The sequence below is a fragment of the Pinus tabuliformis genome, chromosome 2_2 (genome assembly GCF_031772625.1).
Source record: "Pinus tabuliformis cultivar Carrire ecotype Pingquan chromosome 2_2, CPIR1, whole genome shotgun sequence".
In the NCBI taxonomy this organism is placed as follows: Eukaryota; Viridiplantae; Streptophyta; class Pinopsida; order Pinales; family Pinaceae; genus Pinus; species Pinus tabuliformis.
In genome coordinates, this window is record NC_142300.1 from 1104086249 (window position 1) to 1104106860 (window position 20612).

Here is a 20612-nt window from a genome sequence, read left to right on the forward strand (position 1 = left end):
GACGACCTTTGTATTCTCAAGGAATGAGTATGGGTTATTCTTGTGGAATTAATTTTGGGAGGTCAAGTGCAAGCAATGAAGGAGGGGTTTTTAATTTATGCAATGATCAACATCTCTGCTTCTAGAGTCCTCTAAGATACTTCAAACCATATAGCTAGATAATGCATTTTGAATTGTTCTTGAAACTCCTCCTTGAGACCACTAATGAAGCGTTTTTTGCAGAAAGAGTATGTTAAGTTTTTTTCATGAATAGTTCAAAGGCTGCAACAAAAGTTGTGGTTAATCTTATTTGGTGTAACATGGTAAGTCACCCTAAAATAATGACTATTGCTCTTAAAACATGCATGGATAGTTTTAATACACTAACTCTAGGTGATGTAGCTTCCATAGGGTTCTTTATACATTCTCATCATTTCCATCATAATTTTTGGATCTAGGTACAAGACGCCCATTTCAAGTTTTATCATCTCATTAATAATGCCATGGAGGGACAAGTCATGTTCCATCTAGGTGGCCCATCTTGTTGGGTAGAACCATAAAATTGTTTAGTGACAGCGTAGGAAAATGGTGTGATATGTTATTATCCATTGGTTTAAGGTTACAAGGAGCCAAAGAGTGATGTGGGTGGCTAAATAGTCACAAGTTAGAAGTTTCTCCTAGTGTGGCTCAATGTGTTGTGTATACTAGGGTTCTTGTTGTCCTGTACCTTGATCTAGCCTAAGTGCCAATTTCTTCACCAACTTCTAATCCCAATCACTTTCGTTCTTTTGTATTTGTGTATATTGAGAATCCAATGTATCTAACTTGTTGATAATAAAGAAGGCAATCAAATTGTTTGGGGTTATGGTATGAGGTGGTTTATAAGGCTCCACCATGGGTGAGCTCATTGAAAAATGTTATATAGTCTTGAGAATAAGGGAGTATCAAGGGCTATATCCCTATAATTTGCATGTGGGGTCCAATACCAGTACTTGATCCAATATCTCAAAGAACACTAATGAAGGAGGCTCAATCATGTCCTTAGCCAGACTACTCAACTACTAAAGAGTAATTTTACCAAGTGTTATTGTGTGTGTACGATAACAACAAGATGATTGCAGTACTACTCAAAAGAGTAACAAGTGTTACATGAATTTCCATCAATGTGATTCTACTTGTTTTTCTTGCTTGTATTTTTTTTCTACTGTCTTTTTACTATCTGAATGGAAAATCACTATATCATTTAGAGATGACATCGAAACATGTTTTTAATTTTTTTTTTCTCAAAATTTTATGTGCTTGTTGACCCAAGAATCAGCTCTTAAAATCATTGAGAAATAGCTAATTTTGCAAGGTAAGAATAAGCTCTTAAAATCATTGAGAAATAGCTTATTTTGCAAGGTAAGGCTTGAGGTAGAAATGTGAAAATATTATCTTCCACTATACTTATTGGATTGGCATATTACGATCCAATTATAAATGCCATTGCTTCATGGATTTATTGGGACTTGCTTGACTTCATTTAATCCATTTTTAAAAAAATTCACTCGGGTTAATAGAAATAGAAATATATATATATATAATTGATGATAACTCTATTTTTCATAGTGGCTAATGGATGTTTTTTAGAATTCTGCACAAAAGGTTTATGAAGGATGACATCCTGTTTTTTGGTCAACAATTTGTAGAAAGAAAAAGACTTTTTTTTTTATAAGAAAGAGTTCTAAAACCATTTGTAACTTAATTTTATTCTATAACTTCAAAGAGTTCACATAAAATGAAGTACATATCTCTGGTATAACTCTTAAAAAATATAACTCTATTTTCACTTATCTCTTTGAAAGAGATGACTTGCAATTCTTAACCCAAAGCTCTCAATTTTTGATAAAACATTATATAACTCTTTGCTCATGTATAGTTATCAAAGAAAATCTTAACAACATATAAGCCCACATATAATGTGATAATTACCAAAATGAATGACTATTAATTAACTTATAAATATAATCATTTTCATATTAATTAACTATTGAAAAAGATGATCTTATACATCAATAAAATACACAATGATAATGTAAAACAACCCTGTGACAGGCTTATACCATAATATTGTGGCAGGATTGTAGAGGGCCTATGAATATCAAATAAAAGTAAATTTGAAATGAACTGAGAGGGCCTAGCCTGGTATTATGAAAGAGTCATTAGGGAGAAGGAAAGATTTTTGAACTGCAGAATAATTTTTTTTGTTTAAGAATTTGATCAAATAATTTTGGGTAAAATTGGAAGCTTTTATCATTTAAAAAAAATAGGGAGAAAGATAAATTTGTAACGCGTAAAATAATTATTTTATTTTATTTTTTATTGATGATGATGATGATGGTTGACGTCCCCTGGGACCAAACATTGGTCTATCGGACCTAAAAACAAATTATTTAATTTGATTTAAGATTTTATTCCTATGCTCAAAAAGGTTGGAGAGAAGCCTTCCGAACTCACTATAATTTTGACATTGTAAAAGGCTAGCAAGGTCAGTGTTGTAACGAAGATTGTGAAACTGAGATCTAATGTGGTTGTACGCGGGGCACTCTAAGAGGAAGTGATTTTCATCCTCGATGTTCCTATTCTCGCATATATGACAGATCCTTTCCATCCATGGCGTTTTAGGAACTACCCAACGACCAGTTTAAGAATTTGACCAAATAATTTTAAGTAAAACTGAAAACTTTTATTATTTAAAATAATTTAAAATAAAATTGATTTTTGATGATATATTTATAAATATATAAATAAATTCCAAACCTCTAAAAATCTTCTAAACACTGAAATTACCGTTCTATTAAATTTCTATCTAATTTCAAACAAAGCAACTCAGAAATGTATACGCAGAAAAAACCAAAACGCCAAAGGTTAGACTACGCTGTTTTGTGATGGTGAAGATGTAGGCAGAGACGCCAATGAAGTTGCACTTAAGGATGCAAAGTAGGTGCGGAAGGGCCAGATACGGAAAAGGCTATGGTCCTCAGTCTGCCAATCTTTAAATTAAAACAGACATAGACAGAGACAACCACGATTGCGAGTACACGAGTCTTGGTTGTATGGATAGGATAGGAGGGTACCATCTCTCACATCTTCGACATTTTAGGTTTGCCATCCATTGTATTTATCTGGTTTTTTGATTTTGAAGATGAATCATATTTGTTGATTCGAAGATAAGTATGGAAAAAAATATTGGATTAATGGAAAAAATAAAATAAACATTATAGATTTAACCTATAAATCTTTGCTCTAACTTCCATTAAGGATTTGAGAATGACTATGAGTTGTCTCAATAAACGAAGGTTAAGGCTAAGAAGTCAAAGCTATGGGCTCTCATTAGGTATGAATGTGTCGTGAATGAATGTGACTTGGTCACTGAATCCTAGGCAGTAAGTTTTTATGTCAATGTTGTGTTGTCAATAGTCTGACATGTACGGTACATTAATAGTTAAAAGTAATTTGTTAAGACTAAATGTGTCGGAAGATTGTAATTTGTATCATGTGTGCTTCATTTTTGAAGAGTATAGTCGGTGCTTACTTGAATCCAAGTAGTCCAAGGGCATACGAAATTATAATTTTGTATATATGTGAAATATTTTTAATAATTTTTTTGGTTTTGTTATTGAATATTATTAAAAATAAAAAATAATGATAACTGAATAGTTTTTATTTTTTAATATATGATATTGTTGACTGGTTTGGAATATGAATCAAAATTATTTTTATTTGATTATGAGTATTTTTCTAAAAATAGGAATAGATTAATACTTAGGGAAAGTGAAGTTTTGTGTTTTAACTAATTATTAATGGATTTTTTCAATTGATTTGATTTTTTAATAAGAATGATGTAGTTGTTTTTCTTAAATAAGAATGATTAAATAACTAATCAGTGTGAATTTACATATAATAATCATTGGTAACTATCACTATTATTAATTTAACACTTATATTATGATAAATTTCTTTACTATTAATAATAAATTAAATATCTAATTACTTAAATATTTTTATTAATTCTTTTGAGAAATTTCAAAATTCAAATTGATAATATTTATATGAATTTTAAAATTCAAATATCACTAATTAATAATATTTATATGTAGAAAAGTAAACCTAACTTATTGTTTATTTCTTAAATATTAAAAAAACTTATGATTAGTCATATGCAAGAGGGGAGAAGGATAAATATGTATGAGATGAACATTTTAATGGATGCTGAAATTTTAGTTCTAAGGGAAAATATATAATGGAGGTTGAAATTTTAGTTTTAAGGAAAAATATATTATTGTGATACTCGAAGAGTATTATTCTAATATTTATTAGATAAAAATATGTATTTAAATAAATAAATAAAAAATATTATTTTAATATTTATTAGATGTATTTCTGGGTGGTTGTTTATTTATCCATCTAAGTAATGTCAAAGATGAGGTTAATGAAGAGCTACCAAAGGAATCAAGATGCTTCCATTTGGCACTTTGCATGGTCATTTTGCAACAACAAGGAACAATACAAAGATGGTAAGTATGTGTTGGCGAAGAGAGGAAGCGTGTTAGAAGTTGGGAATGTATATTGGTGTGGTGGTTTGCACATTCAAGGATCTGGAGTTTCAATCATGGTAGAATATAGGCAGGGACAAGAGCATTATGAATAGAATTGAGGATAAGGTCACAACATGGTTGGCAGGAGGAGCTCAAATCTATTTATAATCCACTATCCATGATAAAATTCATTCATGGTCTGCAACTCTAGATTGTCAACGCCATTTCATGGAGCGCATGCAAACAAAGGCTCTAATTATCACCATCCATCTCGACAGCTCTAGGTTCTCCTCATCCTTGCAGGTCACTCCTTTCTGCCAGACCTTCTTTTTCCAATTTGGCTTTTTCATGCTCTTTCCCTGCAACCCTGTTTCGAATCTGCAATAATTTATGTTTACTTCTCTACCCTCTATAAGCTATTTTGGTTATGGATTTCCATCCTTGCTCCTAGTCCTCTATATATGGGATGTTACTTCTAACTTGTTTCTCTTTGAATTTCTCCCTTCTGTTGTTTCTTCCCCATTGTTTGTTGGTCCTATCACCAACTCCCCCTCTTGTCCTTGCCCAAATTTCTCTGTTTCCATTCCCTTTTTTGGTGCCTTCGTCCCTCACCTAGCCTTTTGTTGTTCACCCTTGTTCGCTCCCTTCTTCCTTATATTGGTCCTCCCATTGTTTCCCCCTTCACTATCACAGTGAGGTGTTGCCTCGTCATACCCTCTCGTCGAGGCAAAAGAGGTAGACTCGGGGCTCCCCCTCCCTTGACTTCAGTCCCCTAACCCTACGAGGCACACATGCTCAATCCTTTGCCAGGGAAGCCATGAAAAGAGACAAAGATATTACCCTTAAAGTTGTCCAGAGAGCAATATCAGATGTAGAGGAGTAAATTAGACAAGCTCATAGGTTTATCCCAGACACAAACATGGAGTGGGAGACTAGAGATTGGATCCGTGATGTTCGAAATTCCACTAGAGCCAGGGCATCTGCTTATATGTAGACTGTCAACATGTACTCGCACACAAAAACTCTCATGGGAAGAGTGCTCACATACAGGGTAAACACTTAATAAGAAATTATCATTTGTATGGATGAGATCTTGGAAAAAGTGGACAATATTATTAGGAAGGTCACTCTTTTGACTAAGTGAATCACAAGCACAAACCCTTCATCGTCAGACACCGATTGTGATCCTTAGCCGTTGGATCAGGCACATAATTCACATGAATAAGAGAATTTAGGGCTCATGCTCATGCTAATAATTTATTTTTTAATGTGGAAATGTCTTTCAATTTATGTAGCACTCTCTAGGTAGAACTCTATGTTTGTTTTGTTTTATAAGCTCAATTGACTAGGAACAATAGAAACAATCTTAGAATTTTAATTTTAATTTTATGTTATTGGTCTTGTATCCACACGTGAGCACGATGCAGCATCAACTAGCCTTTTCGTTTCACCACTACTTGGACTTTCGAACCATGCCTATTCCAACACTTAGGCAATTTTTCGTTTAGTGTTCACTTCTTACGTATGAAACATAATTAACAATCTTTCAATTTTAATTATCTTCTTTTCAATTTTACTTCGTAAACATGCGATGTCATCAAACAATAGTAAACAACAATGTACACACATTTATGAAGGGAGGGGGCAACTCCCCAAATAAGTCTACCCCAATTATAAATAAATCAACTTCTGTAAATTTTACAACTTTTTTACAAAGTTTACACAATTGTTCAACCTATCGTACATGCCTGTCCAATCCTTGCCAAACTGTGCATCCTTCTGAATGTGCCCTACCTATCGTGCAGTGGTGGCCCTTCAACTCGTCGTTCAACGCACACCCAACTCATGCATCCTTGGTCGTATAGATCACCCAAGTTGTGCAGACCACCTAGATTGTGCAACTCACTCGTGTCATGTAACTCACTCTTTTCGTGCAACAAAACTTGTTTTAAAAATCTGTTCAAGAAAAATTGTGCAACACTCATTTAGAGAACCCGTGTTGTTCAACACTTATTCATAAACCCATTTCAGAACTCGTTCAACAACCTGTTTCAGGACTCGTTCAAAAACTCGTTTCAAAACTCGTTTAGGACTTTCGTTCAGCTCGCCTAGGCGGGCACATGCCCTGCCGCACCTCACGCCTTGCGGTTCACCTGAACTACTCGAACACCTCAGACTCGTTTGCCTTCCAAACTCGATTTGATGCCTGAACGATTCTCCCTTTGTTCAATATAATGGTCGTTTGCTCGAGCAATTTCTCAAACGAACTGTCCATTCGTTTCACCCTTCCAGCCCGACCCATTTGCTCCACCCGGTCGACCCGACCTGTTTCGTTCAGCTGACTCGTGTGGATCGTGCAACTCACAAGGTTGACCCAACTTGCTCGGGTGGACGCCCTTGCACGACCTTTCCCGAATTGTTTGCATGCCCGTGTCACTTTGCCCACACACCTAATCGCATGCCCATCTGCATGCTAGCTACACGTCGCGCTCCTCATGATGGGCAGGTGCTCACCGCTATGGCGCACATGTTCGTCTGTCATGTTTTCGGTTAAACATGCCCCCCATGACTCACCCCTCGGTTATCTGCGCCGTGCCCCTCTAACTTTCCCATGTGAGTTCGGTTAAACACGCCCATCGTTCGAGTTCTATTTTTCGACTCTCTCGCCTGTGTGGGTCCTTGGCACTCGTTAGTCGCGATGCTAACTCCAGGTCCTAACATCCTCCCCCACTCTAAAAAGGTTATCGCCCTCGACAACACCATCCCGACAAACTCCATCGCCAAGACCAAATTGTGGCAAAGTGTCACCAGCTCCAACATCAAATGCCCATGATGCATGAACTCCCTGCTCTCCATCACACGAACCTCCATCAAGGCTCATGACTTTATGTATGGGTAAGAATTCTCAATTCATGGTCATTAGCCACAACTCATCGTAATGCAATGTCGCAACTCACTTCGTGCTAATTGACCATGTATCATTGTCATGTGAACTATTGTTATGATACTTCAACTCAACTCCACCATGCATCCGTGCACTTGCATGCCCCCATGACTCGATCTAGTTAGGTAGCTAATCCAACCATCGCGCCGAAACCATGAGAATGCTCCTCCTCATGCTTTCGTCAATCGTTTCTCCAACATTCTGTCACATCCTCAACTTGATCAAGAACTCTTCCCATCAATCCAACGCTCAATGTGCCATACCCAGGTCCATGAATAAACTCCATCTCATTTGCAATATGCTGCCCATCAATGTTGTCAAAGTGGCAAGTTTACACTTGCCTCATCATCTCGTCCATGTGCTACCCATGGTCATAGACCAACAGACTCCATGTCCATAAAAAATGGCCAAGTCTCATCAACTCAACCCATGCCCAAGTGCTCCCACCAAGGCACCTCCATTGCTGCAATACCATCCAACTCCAAGTTGTCTCCTCCTATCGTATCCATCAAGTCACTCCTCACAAACATATCCCATACTATGCCCAAGGTATGCGTCCCATACCGCATCAAAGTCAAGTACAAAACTGACCTCAACTCCTCAATGAACCAGATACTCCAAGACCACCATAGTATGAAGTCTTCATCGACTACAACTCTCTCAAGTCACCATGAGCTCCCATGAACCATCTCCATCCAACAATTCGGCAAGAACACTTGACTTGGTCACAAATGCCACGGCACTCTGCGTCTGCCCTCTCTGTCTTATGAATAGTCTCATAGGTTGCCCATGTCTCCAAAAATGATCATGGCCTTACTATTCAAATGTGTCCAACATAACCATCGGTCCATCTGCAAAATGTCCTCATGTCGCATCGGCACGTCCATAAAGCTCAACATGCTTGCCTTGACACTCCTCCTTGATGTCCATATGTGACATCTATACATGTGCTCTTGCTTAATGCCTCTACATGATGTCTGCCATGTGCCATTCTCCTTCAATTCGAGGTCCATGACTTCAGCTGTCCAACTTGTCCACCCTAGTAGACCCAACGCAACTTCGGTCATCACATCCTTGTCTTCGGTTCAGGTTAATGCCCTTAGTCACTCTACCCTCATATCACATCACAGGTCCCTTCCTTCATCGTTGTCTCCCCCACTAAAGTTTTGCCCAAGACTGCTTCTTGGCCTCAATGAAACTGCAATGAAGAAGTCCACCCAAGTATGTATATTAAGTTGTCTTCACTTTAGTTCGGTGTACCCTTCCTTTGTTCTATCCATGAGCCATGTTGGGCACTTAGCCAATTATCCACTTGCCCAAATTTTATAATATTCCACCCTTATAACAGGCGTTCGCACCTTTTGCCCCAAGGTCACAAACTGCCCCAACAAGTCCTACAACAACCAATGTCCCTTGTTGCCACAAGGTCTCATCATAATCTTCCATCGAAAGACTGCCCATCACATCGACAAACAAATACTCCCTTTGCCCATCTTTGCATATGGCCCATCTTCCAAAAGTTCCATTGAAACACATGTTACAACAATACCTTCATTTTCATGAGGTCTCCCCATGTGAGTGCCTCCTTCCACAATGTCTGCACCATGCATGAATCTGGTTTAACTTGGGCAAGTGCCATCGGACCAAGTTCCTCCTCTTTCGTCGAAACATCTGCAACACATTCTTCATCATATATCACAACTTCTTCTTCCTCTTCGTTGCAATCAAGAACTTCATCCTGCCCCATTTCCCAACCAAGTTGAAGAAGTTCTCCTTTAACATTTTCTTCTAAGACTTTAAGCTCAGCTTGAATCCTTGGTTTCTCTTCTTTCATTGATTCAACCTGTACAAGGTTTGCACAAGTCTCTCACAACACTCTTCCATCGTTGAGTTTTAGCCTTGACTGTTGCCTTTTCCCTGCCAAACTTCCCCTATGTCGCACTATGACCAAATACTTTTTTTGCAAAGCCCACTTTCTGCGAAACAAGCTCTGATACCATTTGTCACAACCTCACACTAGTGGAGACTAAAATCTACACGTGAGAACGGTGTGACACCGACTAGCTTTTTTGTTTCACCACTACTTGGACTTTCAGACTACGCCTATTCCAACACTTAGTCAAATTTTTGTTCAATGTTCACTTCTTAGGTATGCAACGAAATTAACAATCTTTCAAGTTCACTTATCTTCTTTTTAATTTTACTTCATAAACATGTGATGCCATCAAACAATAATAAACAACAATGTACACACATTTATGAAGGAAGGGGGCAACTCCCCAAATAAGTCTACCCCAATTATAAATAAATCAACTTTTGTAAATTTTAAAAGTTTTTTACAAAGTTTACATAATTGTGCAGCCTGTCGTACAGGCCTGCCCAATCTTACTGAACAATGTTGCCTTCTGAATGTGTCTTTCTCGTCATGAAACAACGACCCTTCAACTCGTTTCTTAGCCCACACCCAACTCGTGCAGCCCACCTGTTTCGTGCAGCCTAGGTCGTGCAACTCACCCATGTTGTGTAGACCACTTGGGTCATGCAACTCACTCGTGTCATGCAGACCACGTGGGTCGTGGAGCTCACTCGTTTCATGCAACAAAATTTGTTTGACAAATCCGTTTAGAAAACCTGTTCAAGAAACCTCGTGCAACACTCGTTCATAAACATTAGAGGAAATTTTAGCCTAAAAGTGCCTATGAAATATTCATGTAATTTCCATGTCATTATGTGTAATCCAATCAAAATCCTTTAAATTTAAAAAGAGGGACATGTAAATATTTTAGAGGAAAAAAAACGAAAGTTATTTTTTTACTTGTATTTTTAGCTTATCACCTTATAGGTTTACCCAAATTTCAATTGTAGACACTCATTGGATGTGAAATTAAATTCTACATCCAATGAGTACCCATTATGCATACTTTTGAGAAGAGGCATATTGATAAAAATTGAAGATACATTAAAAAAGTGATACTTTTGAGAAGAGGCATATTGATAAAAATTGAAGATACATTAAAAAAGTGTGTTCAACAAACTTTTTTAATGTATTTTCAATTTTTATCAATATGCCTCTTCTCAAAAGTATGCATAATGGGTATTTGTTGGATGTGGAATTTAATTCCATATCCAACGAGTGTTTACACTTGAAATTTGGATAAATCAATAATGAGATAAGCCAAAAATAAAATTAAAAAAAAATAGTTTTGTTTTTTTTCCCTTCAAAATTCATTTATCTTATTTTAATATTTTATCTATTTTTTTTTAGGAGGCCACTTTTGGGCTGAAATTTCCTCTAATGACCCATGTTGTGCAACACTCGTTTAGAAACCCGTTTCAGAACTCGTTCAACAACCCGTTTCAGCGCGTCTAGGTAGGCACATGCCCTATCGCACCCTCGCACGCCCTGCAGTTCACTTGAACTACCCCAATGCCTCAGAATTGTTTGCCTTGCGAACTTGGTTGGATGCCTGAACGATTCTCCCTTCGTTCAATGTATATGGTTGTTTTCCCAAATGATTTCTCAAACGACCCATCTATTCGCTTCACCCTGCTGACCCGATTTGTTTGCTCCACTCGGGTGACCCGACTCGTTTCGTTCAACTGACCCGTGTGACTCGTTTTGTTTAGTCGACCTGTGTGACTCGTGCAACTCACATGACCGACCCGATTCGTTTGTGTGGACGCCCTCCAACGCCCTCGCATGTCCTCGCATGCCTGTCCACACGCCTGTCGCACAATTGTCCGTGCACCCGCTACACGTCGTGCTCCTCATGATGGGCGGGTGCCCACCACTACGGCACGCCTGCTCGTCTGTCACACTTTTTTGGTTAAATATGCCCTCCGTAACTCGCCCCCCGATTATGTGTGTGCGCCCCTCCGATTGACTCTTGTGCATTAAGTTAAACACGCTCGTCCCCTGAGTTAGGTTTTTTTGAATCTCCCGCCCATGTGGGTGGTCCTGGGTGCTCATTGGTAGTGATGCCAACTTGAGGCCCTAACAAGTAGGGTTTCCCTAGTGACAAACAATAAAAACTATCAATATTATAAATCTATATCTTTTAAAATAATATAAATTCTATGATATATATATGCTAAGTGGTTTATTAAAATATTATTTTAATATTTATTATATAGATGAGTTAATTTATATGAAATTTTGTTTTTTTTTCAAGTATACGTAGGGTTTAGCTAATTTGTATGAAGTTTATATATTTTTTTAAAGTTAAAACTAAAAACAAAAAGGAAAAATGAGAACAGAGCCCAATTATGCTTTGACCATACTCCTCTTGCAGCCGCACTAGCATTTAGTATTGACATGATACATATAAGGCCCACACCGCAACGAACGGAGAGATGCGAGTGAAATGTTGGAAATGAGGCATTATCGCTCAAAGTGGAAGGATTGAGTTGTCAATGTGGTTGCGTACGAAAAGACACAACGACTGCAATCTTCTTGGGCGCAAGGACCAGATTGTAAAAATTATGATGCTCCGGTTGGTCAACAACATTAAATTAAAACAGATATAGACAGAGACCGCCACGAAAGGGAGCCCACACGTTTCAATGTAGATAAGATAGGAGGAGTGCAACACAGCCACGCGAATATCTTTAATAATTTTAGGTATTCCCTCGAGTTTGTGTGGCTTGAGACTTCTAATACTGATAGCTGTCTTTTACATGTCTTTATCTTCAAGAAATTTTGTTCTCCGTCTGTGTAACATTTTTCAGATCCGCCCAGATTTTCGGCTCCATAGTCCGCTGTATCTGCCCAATTCTCTGTGTTGCTTTTTGTGAACTCTGTGATGCAGAGCGACATTTGTCAACCAGAATTGCCACGATGGGTTAATGTGGATTTAGGTCTGGGAAGCTTTAGGTTAAGTTAATGTACGGAAGTGTGCTTAATTTTAGTATAGAGGATTGCGTTTTATCATGCGGATCCAGTGCGATGCCTGCGAGGAGGCAGCTGCTTCAGTGATATGTTGTGCAGACGAGGCTGCTTTGTGCAGGGATTGTGATATAAAAGTCCACAAGGCCAACAAGCTTGCCAGCAAACACAAGAGATTGCCTCTTCTCGGAACTTCTCCAAAGCTCTCTCGCTGCGACATTTGCCAGGTACGTTCCGGCTCAGAATCTCAGGGGTTTGATAGGGTCTGTTAGCGGCTTCGCCGCTGTTAACGAAATTAAATACGAAGAGAGTGGGTGCAAACATGTCATCGGCATAAAGTTTTCTATGAAGTGGCGTTCAAATTTTTTATAACGGATATGGTGAAATTGGATGCTGCATATTTTTGCATTTTAATCTGGTTCTCAGAAAAGCTCGATGAATTTTAGGGTTTTAAATTTATTTTATTCTGTGAGGCTGAAGTGCTAAGATTGTTGTTTTTCGGCTAATTATATGAAAATAATATAATTAAATTCAATATAAATAATATTACATTATTTGGGAATATTGTAAGTGTGTTTTGCAGTTTATGTGAGAGGACAATGGCTTTAATTTTGGTTAAAATAAATATTAAGTGCTTGGGTTTAAAGTTTGGTGAATAAAAAAGGGAAAACATAATTTTAATTTAAAATTATATAATTATTAATATAATTTAATGTTAGGGAAAGTGAAAAAAATTATGAATATAATAATAATTTATAATATTTTTTTTGGTTTGTTAAGTTGTTAAGTTATTCATGATTTTCTAGGCTTGATTTGTGGTTTGGGGAGCCAATTTGGTGTGGTGTTTTCTAGGCTTGACTTGTGGATTGAGGAACTAGCTTGGGCCACACCAACTCTTAGTTGACTCGATTCTTTAGCATGTCTCCTTGCACACAAGGCATAACCATTCAGTGAGGTTTGATCTTCCTTGATCTTCCTTACATTACTGATGAGGCCCATCTTCAACTAATTGTGTTAGTAAAATTTAATATAATTTATAATATTATAATAAAATTTTATATTTATATTTTCTTTTTAAAATATTAAATTATATAAAGGATATTTTATATACATATATTTTTAAAAAACAAATGACTAAATTTTGTATTATGGCATACGGGCTTGTCAATATTATTCTGATTAAAACTAGGTTAATTGTCAAGATGCAAAAATATTTACACGAAATATAAATTAATCGCTTTAATCGCTTTAGAGATGTTTTTTTTTTAAAAGATGAGTGAGCTTTTTGAATAATAATAAAAAATTATAAAATAAATATTTTTATATTTAAAAAATTAAAAATAAATTATAATTTCTCAATTTTATTTAGTTGAAAAATATAAAGAGTAATTTTAAAATTTTATTTATAAAAATTAGATTTATATTTACAAAAATTAGTTAAAAGGAAAATTGAATATTATTTTACATCAAAAAAATGTTAAAACCCTTGTGTAGTTTTAAATAGGTATAGATTATTTAATATCTAGCATTTTACAATCTTAATTTTGTGGGTGTTCAAATTGGCGTATTATCTCTATTATGTTACATTTAAATTTTGTGGGTGTTTAAATTGGCTTATTACCTTATGATGCTTTATTCAAATTTTGTGGGTGTTATTTTATCATGTTTTATTTGTGGTAGTAGTAGATATAAGAGTTACGATGTATTTTAATTTAATTTTATTGTTTTTGGTTTTGAATTTTTTTGAAAAAACACATATTCTTAATCATTAAGCCCATTTAAATTTTATTAAAAGAATGTATTATATTATTTATAAAAATGTGATTTAAAATTTAAAATTGTATTATATTTTATATAAAATCAAATATTTTGTTTAGATTTATATTTTCAACAAATATCTTCTTAAACCAAATAATTTTATAATTTTATTTTAATTAATTATAAGAAAATATTTATATGCGCACATAGAATTCAGTCAAAATTCTGAATGCATTGTTCATTTCTTCCTATTCTACAAAACACGTTTAAAAGTCCAAATCCAATGGATATGGTCCATTCCGGGTTTAAAAGTCCAAATCCAATGGATATGGTCAATTCCGGATTTAATAGGTGTGAGTGAATATGTATGTATTAGGCAGCTGCATTAATCTATATGAAGATTTTACTGGGTTATAAAGCTTAAGCATGAGATCTGGAGATAAGGATAAGCATACATAGGAGGGCGATAATGTCAAACAACCTTTACATAGGTTCATGCTAGCGCTGGCATTAGATTACTGTATGGTGTATTTACCTATCATTGTTATAGGAGGATTGCAGATATCTCTTAGACCCTAAATAAAAAACAAATTTTGAAATGGACTGTACTGTCAGAGCCCAGGGCACTGTTATAACAGAGCCATTATTGCTCAGAGGGAGGAGGATAGATTTGTGATTATGAAGGTGTACGAAGAGACAGCAATTAAATTGAACTTAAACCTGCAAAGTAGGTGCAGAAGGGCCAGATACGAAGGATATTATGGTTCTCAGTCTGCCAACACTTCACTTTAAAACAGATACAGACAGAGACAGGCGTGCTTGGGAGCCCACAAGTCTGGGTGTAACATTTTTTTTTCTACGTGAAATTTTGTAATAGCAATGTTTGAATCATATTTTTTTATTATGGAAATAGATTCAGAATCATTAAAAATTTCTAGAGCACTCAAAATCACACAGTTTGTAACTTGGATCTGCCTCCTCCTCTGGTTGGTCCTGATGATGAATCACAGTTGTTGGTTTCCGCCAAAAATTTCTTTTATGTGATTTTTACAGAAAGACTGCTTAACTCATTATGGATCACAGAAGCCTGAATACATAATTTAACACTAAATTAAAAATAAAATTAAAACATTAAAAATAAAAAAGGAAGAAGTTAAAAGTAATAAATAAAATGTTAAAAGTAATATAAGGCCAGTAAACATTTAAATGTTGGCTCAATTAATAATAAAAATTAAATTTAAAGTCAATTTGTTATATTTTGATTTTGTTATTAAGTTGTGAATAGGCTTTGTTACCATATCACAACTTCTCAATACCACGTGCCCAAAAACCATAACTTCTTTCACAATCAAAATATTTTATAACATATGACATGATTCTTAACCATAGAAATTCACACCTAATTTACCATATATATTCACCCTAGAGTTTACAGTGGACATTATTAACATGTAGATAGACTTTGTTACAATACCATGGCTTGTCAATACCAGATGTAAAGATTCCCATAGAAATTAAATCAAGGTTCCAATAAAATAAAAATGAGAATACTTTTATATATAAGGATGTGAAATATATATAATATAAATAATATTACTAAGAACGAGCATAGATTCATCTTAACTAAGGATCCAAGTGAACAAACAAATTGACTAACAATAATAGAGAAAGATAGTGCATGATTGTTTTAAGTTTTTCATTATTGTATTTTCTTTGACATGGTTGATCCAAAACATAGGTCTAATATTTTACAACCAATTGAGTTTTTTTAATTTAGGTACTTTTAAACACAATACCATAGAATCAAATTTATGAGAGAGAGGGGGGAGAGAAGGGGGGATATAGTGACAAAGCACGAGGGCAAAGAGAGAGAGATAAAGAGAGCGAGAGAGAGGGAGGTGGGAGAAAGAGGGAGAGAGAGGAAAGAAGACAGAGAGGAGGGGAGAGAGAGGGAGGAAAGAAAATGGAGATATGGGGAGAGATTGATAGAGAGAGGAGGGAAGAGGAGAGGAGAGAGATAGGGAGAGAAGGGGAAGAGAGAGAGGGAGGGAGATAGTGATAGAGTTAGAGGGAAGAGAGAGAGAGAGAGTGATGGGGGGTGGAAGATAGAGGGAGGTGGGAGAGAGGAAGAAAGAGAGAGAGAGAGTGGAGTTGGAGAGGGAGAGAGAGAGAGGAGGGAAGAAGAAAGATATAGAGGGAGAAAGGTAGAGAGAGAGAGGGGGAGTGATAATTGAGAGATGGATAAGAGTGAGGAGAGAGGAGAGTGGGAGGGAAGAGGGAGAGGAGAGTGAGAGGGAGAAAAGGGCAAGAGAGAGAAGGGAAAAGAAGCGAGAGGGAGAGAGAATGTATGTTTGAGAGTTGAGATGGAGAGAAAGAAAACTAAAGAGATACATAGATAAACTTGCTATTTTATAGTTTTAGAGATATAATAGAAATTTAGAGTTACTTTTTTATATTTGCCAAAAAAAAAACTTTTGAAGTCTAAAACTTGAATGGATCCCACTTCATGATTGATTAATAAACTTGAATTTTTAAAACTTAATTGCAGCTATACCTGCGCATAGAGCAATAGTTGATTGTAGTCAGTTCTCGTGTCGTGCCTTCTGATTAGAGCAACAGTTGATTGTAGTCAGTTCTCGTGTCGTGCCTTCTGATTATGTTGAAAATGTGCTCAATAATTCTTCAAACAGTTTTAAATGTTCAATTCTCCTGAACAAATGGATATAGTTGTGAGTGAATTGATTAGAGTGAAATTACTAGGAGTAGCTGTGAGAATTGGCTGTCTTGAAATCACTTGGTTTCGCGATCTGATATATTTCTGACCCGTACAACCTAGAAGTTCATACAGACCCCAAAATTAGATACCTGAGAAATGTGCAAACTTGATATATACAACCTCCACCTGTGCAATCTTGAAGTCCATACAACCCCCAAAATTAGATTTGCTGTGCTAGTTTGGATGAATTTGTATATATGTGGGTATCAATTTAGCGTGTTTGCCTGATCGCATGTTTCTGATTTAGGTTTAATGGTATTATCTGGTGTCTGATATGCAGGATAGGGCAGCCATCGTTTTCTGTCTCGAAGATCGTGCTATGCTGTGCCAAGACTGCGATGAGTCCGTTCATTCTCGCGACACATTAGCAGCAAAACACCAAAGGTTCCTGGCCACTGGCATTAGGGTTGCTCTCAATGCCCTGTCATCAGAATCTCCGGGCTCAAGCGAATTTGACAAACAGCCCACCTCTATTTCTAACCCTACTGCTCCTACTCATGCCACCCCACGGATGGGTTCGACCCACTCATCATCGGCCAAATCGATACCCTTGGGAGAGCCGTGTTGGTCCATGGACGAACTGTTGCCAATTTCTGACTTTGAATCAAAGGTAGAAATTCTTATTAATGGAGATTTTTATAATGAAATTTGGTTTCTTAATCTATTAGGGTTGGATTAGAACTGTTGCCAATTTCTGACTTTGAATCAATGGCAGAAATTCTTATTAATGGAGATTTTCATAATGCAATTTGGTTTCTTAATCTATTAGGGTTGGATTAGAGTATGTAGATTTATCAGTCATAGCTGTGGAGGTGGGTCTCTTCCATAAACTAAAGGGTTGGATTAGAGTATGTAGATTTATCAGTCATAGCTATCCAGGTGGGTTGGATTAGAGTATGTAGATTTATCAGTCATAGCTGTGGAGGTGGGTCTCTTCCCTAAACTAAAGGGTTAGATTAGAGTATGTAGATTTATCAGTCATAGCTATCCAGGTGGGTCTTCTCTTTTATAAGCTAAGGGTTTTAGATGTTAATTTAGTGTTCAATTTAGATTTGACTTTAAAATTAAATAATAATCATAATAAGTTGCCTAGGTCATAATCTTAAAATCAGAAAGTTACTCACTAAGAAAATTGAATAATAATAATTAGTTGTATTTTTTTTTATGCAGGGAGATCCTGAAGGGTTGGGAGAGTTCGACTGGGAGGTAGATGGTCTCGATCATTTGGGACTGTTCGAGCAACAGCAAGAACAAGAGGAAGCTTTTGCCTGCAGGGTTCCGGAGCTTTGTCCAACCGGACCTGCAGGAGGGAGGCCCAACTTTACTGCCAAAGGGAAATCCAAGGCAGAAATTCCAACCGTTCACGACTTCGATGAAGCGTGTATTGTTCCAGACATTGGGTCGTTGGATACTCACGAATTCTACCCAACCCCTTCGCTTAAGCGCGCGAGGCGTTCATCCTTTGAGGCATGGTAGATCGCAGTGTATTTTTCTTAAAAATCAATGGATACTACTACTATATCAGTGAAGGCCTACCTTAGCAGTTTAATCGATAGATTATATCTGTCGTATAGCATAAAGCGATTTTGGTTTATTCTCACTGTAAGTTGTGTGGAGGGCCGGTAAGTCGCCCAGGAAAATAGTTGGGATCTGTATTGTAAAATAAGATGTTTCATGTTTGTTCATAGTTCTGTCTGTTCAATATGAATGGCAAGGACAATAAGATATTATATCTGAAACTTAAAAGTGAAATGTTGCTGTAGATGGGCCTCTGCTTGTATTCATAGTTAAAAGATATTATATCTGAAACTTAGAAGTGAAATGTTGCTGTGGATGGGCCTCTGCTTGTATTCATGGTTAAAAGATCTTCACATTATGAGAAGTTTGTCATCTAAAATATTCTCCAGTTTTCAATAAGTTTGTACAGCAGAGGTATTGTTGCTCAATAGTGTTTTTCAATATGTACACCAGAGGTATTGTTGCTCAATAGTGTTTAAAAGGAATTGTTATGGCAGTTGTAGACATGTGTGAATGCTATTGGAAATTGGCTGCACTGCTTTTCAATTTGGGGTGAAATTTGGAAATTCACAGTTTTATTAAAATTCTGGTTCTGAAAATGATATATAAAAAAATACAATTATGATTTTAAAAATTATATATAAAATAATAAATGGTTAGACATTTAAATATGTCAATGGATTTCATTGTGTTGCTTCTGAAACTTAAAAAAAATTATGGTTATTTTTTTGGTCATAAGGTTAAAAACATACCTATGTGTTGTTGCTTCTGAAACTTTTTCAACAAAATTGTGGTTATTCTATATTGAAAATGGTGGTAAGGTTAAAACCATGTTGGTCTTTTAAAACAATTATTTTTTTTAAACATGCAAGTCTTTTCAAACCAATAGTAATTTTTAACTTTGAAAAATTTGAAATTAGAACACAAGTTGTTGATCTGGGTTCATTTAAAGTTTTATTCACAATATTACAGGGTTTTAAAGCCATGGTAGCACAAATTTTTGATCTGGGTTCATTTAAAGTTTAATTTACAATATTATAGAGTTTTAATGTCATGATAGTTAATGGTCATAATTTTAATTTTAAATAAAAATTAAAATCTAGAAACAATGTTTAACTTGGAGTCTATTTTGGTATTTTTACTCAAAAATATGTATTTCTGAAAATATAATTTTAATTTTGAAATGACCATTTTCTTCCAGCAATAACTATAACTATATTTAAAAAAATATCCTCTTTAATCTTAGAATTATATGTATCGTCCACAAGTGATAGTATGATGGCTTTTTTCATCCAAGGGGTAAATATATAAAGTATAACGAATAACACATTTATTAGACCTATATGTTTTGTCCACAAGTGATAGGATGATCCAAGGAGTGAATATATAAAGCATAACCAATAACACATTTTATATTTCTTTCTAGTTTATGCAAATGAGGTTAATTGACCTTTGCTAGCTTTTGTTATGGATTATATAGTGAAATAAATATAATGTTGGACCCTTAATGAAAGTGGGGAGGAATGTGAACAATCATGGAGTCCAAAGGACTTTTGAAATTGAATTTAATGGTCACACAAAATGTAATGCTATGTATATTTTGTGAATAACATTGCATATCACATTTAACATAAATTTGTGTTTCAATTTCATGAATTCCAACCGTGGCATCAGAGCTTGTCAGCTCTGCACTTGGGCACTCTACCTTACCTGTTTGTCAGGTTTCAGTCCTGCACCATACTATTTCTGGCCTGCTCCGACTTGCCTCTCTGTCACTCTCTGTCATACAGGGCTGTGACCACCAGGAATGATGGTCACCTTAAGTCGTGAAGAGATGGATGGGAGCCTTTAGACGATGGATATGATATCGATATTGAAAAACCCAGATTTTGATGCATTGGAAAGACCCTGAAAACTTCCCAAGTGGCCACCGTAAGGCTAATCTTTAAGGTATTTTTTGAGCTGAGCCAAAATATTTTGTTTCTCGTTTCAATTTTTGCCGGTATGGAATTTAGTCTCAGGCCTGTAAATGGTCAATAATCTATGCATGTTTGAGCTTGGAAACCTCTAGGGACGACTCTCCTGTTGTTTCTCAGACTTTTGACCTAGGAAGGTTCGATCACAGGGTGGAGAGTGTGAGTGGTATTAGGAGTCTTCCACCAGAGCCGTGTTGAA

The 20612-nt window shown here is 36.0% G+C and overlaps 1 protein-coding gene across 2 annotated transcripts in view; it reads left to right on the plus strand.

Moving 5' to 3' along the window:
• Positions 1-18906, plus strand: part of LOC149197244 (B-box zinc finger protein 25-like) — a 34024-nt gene extending 15118 nt beyond the window's left edge. The window contains exons 1-3 of one of the 2 annotated variants that reach the window (XM_089405786.1): positions 12104-12612; positions 17200-17529; positions 18090-18906. In XM_089405786.1, coding sequence (XP_089261912.1) covers positions 12430-12612; positions 17200-17529; positions 18090-18395 — 819 coding nt within the window. In that variant the 5' untranslated portion in view covers positions 12104-12429 and the 3' untranslated portion in view covers positions 18396-18906. Of the gene's footprint in view, positions 1-12103; positions 12613-17199; positions 17530-18089 lie in introns of those variants that run through there. The other variant, XM_089405787.1, reaches the window with a different exon arrangement.
• The last annotated feature ends 1706 nt before the right edge of the window (positions 18907-20612 follow it).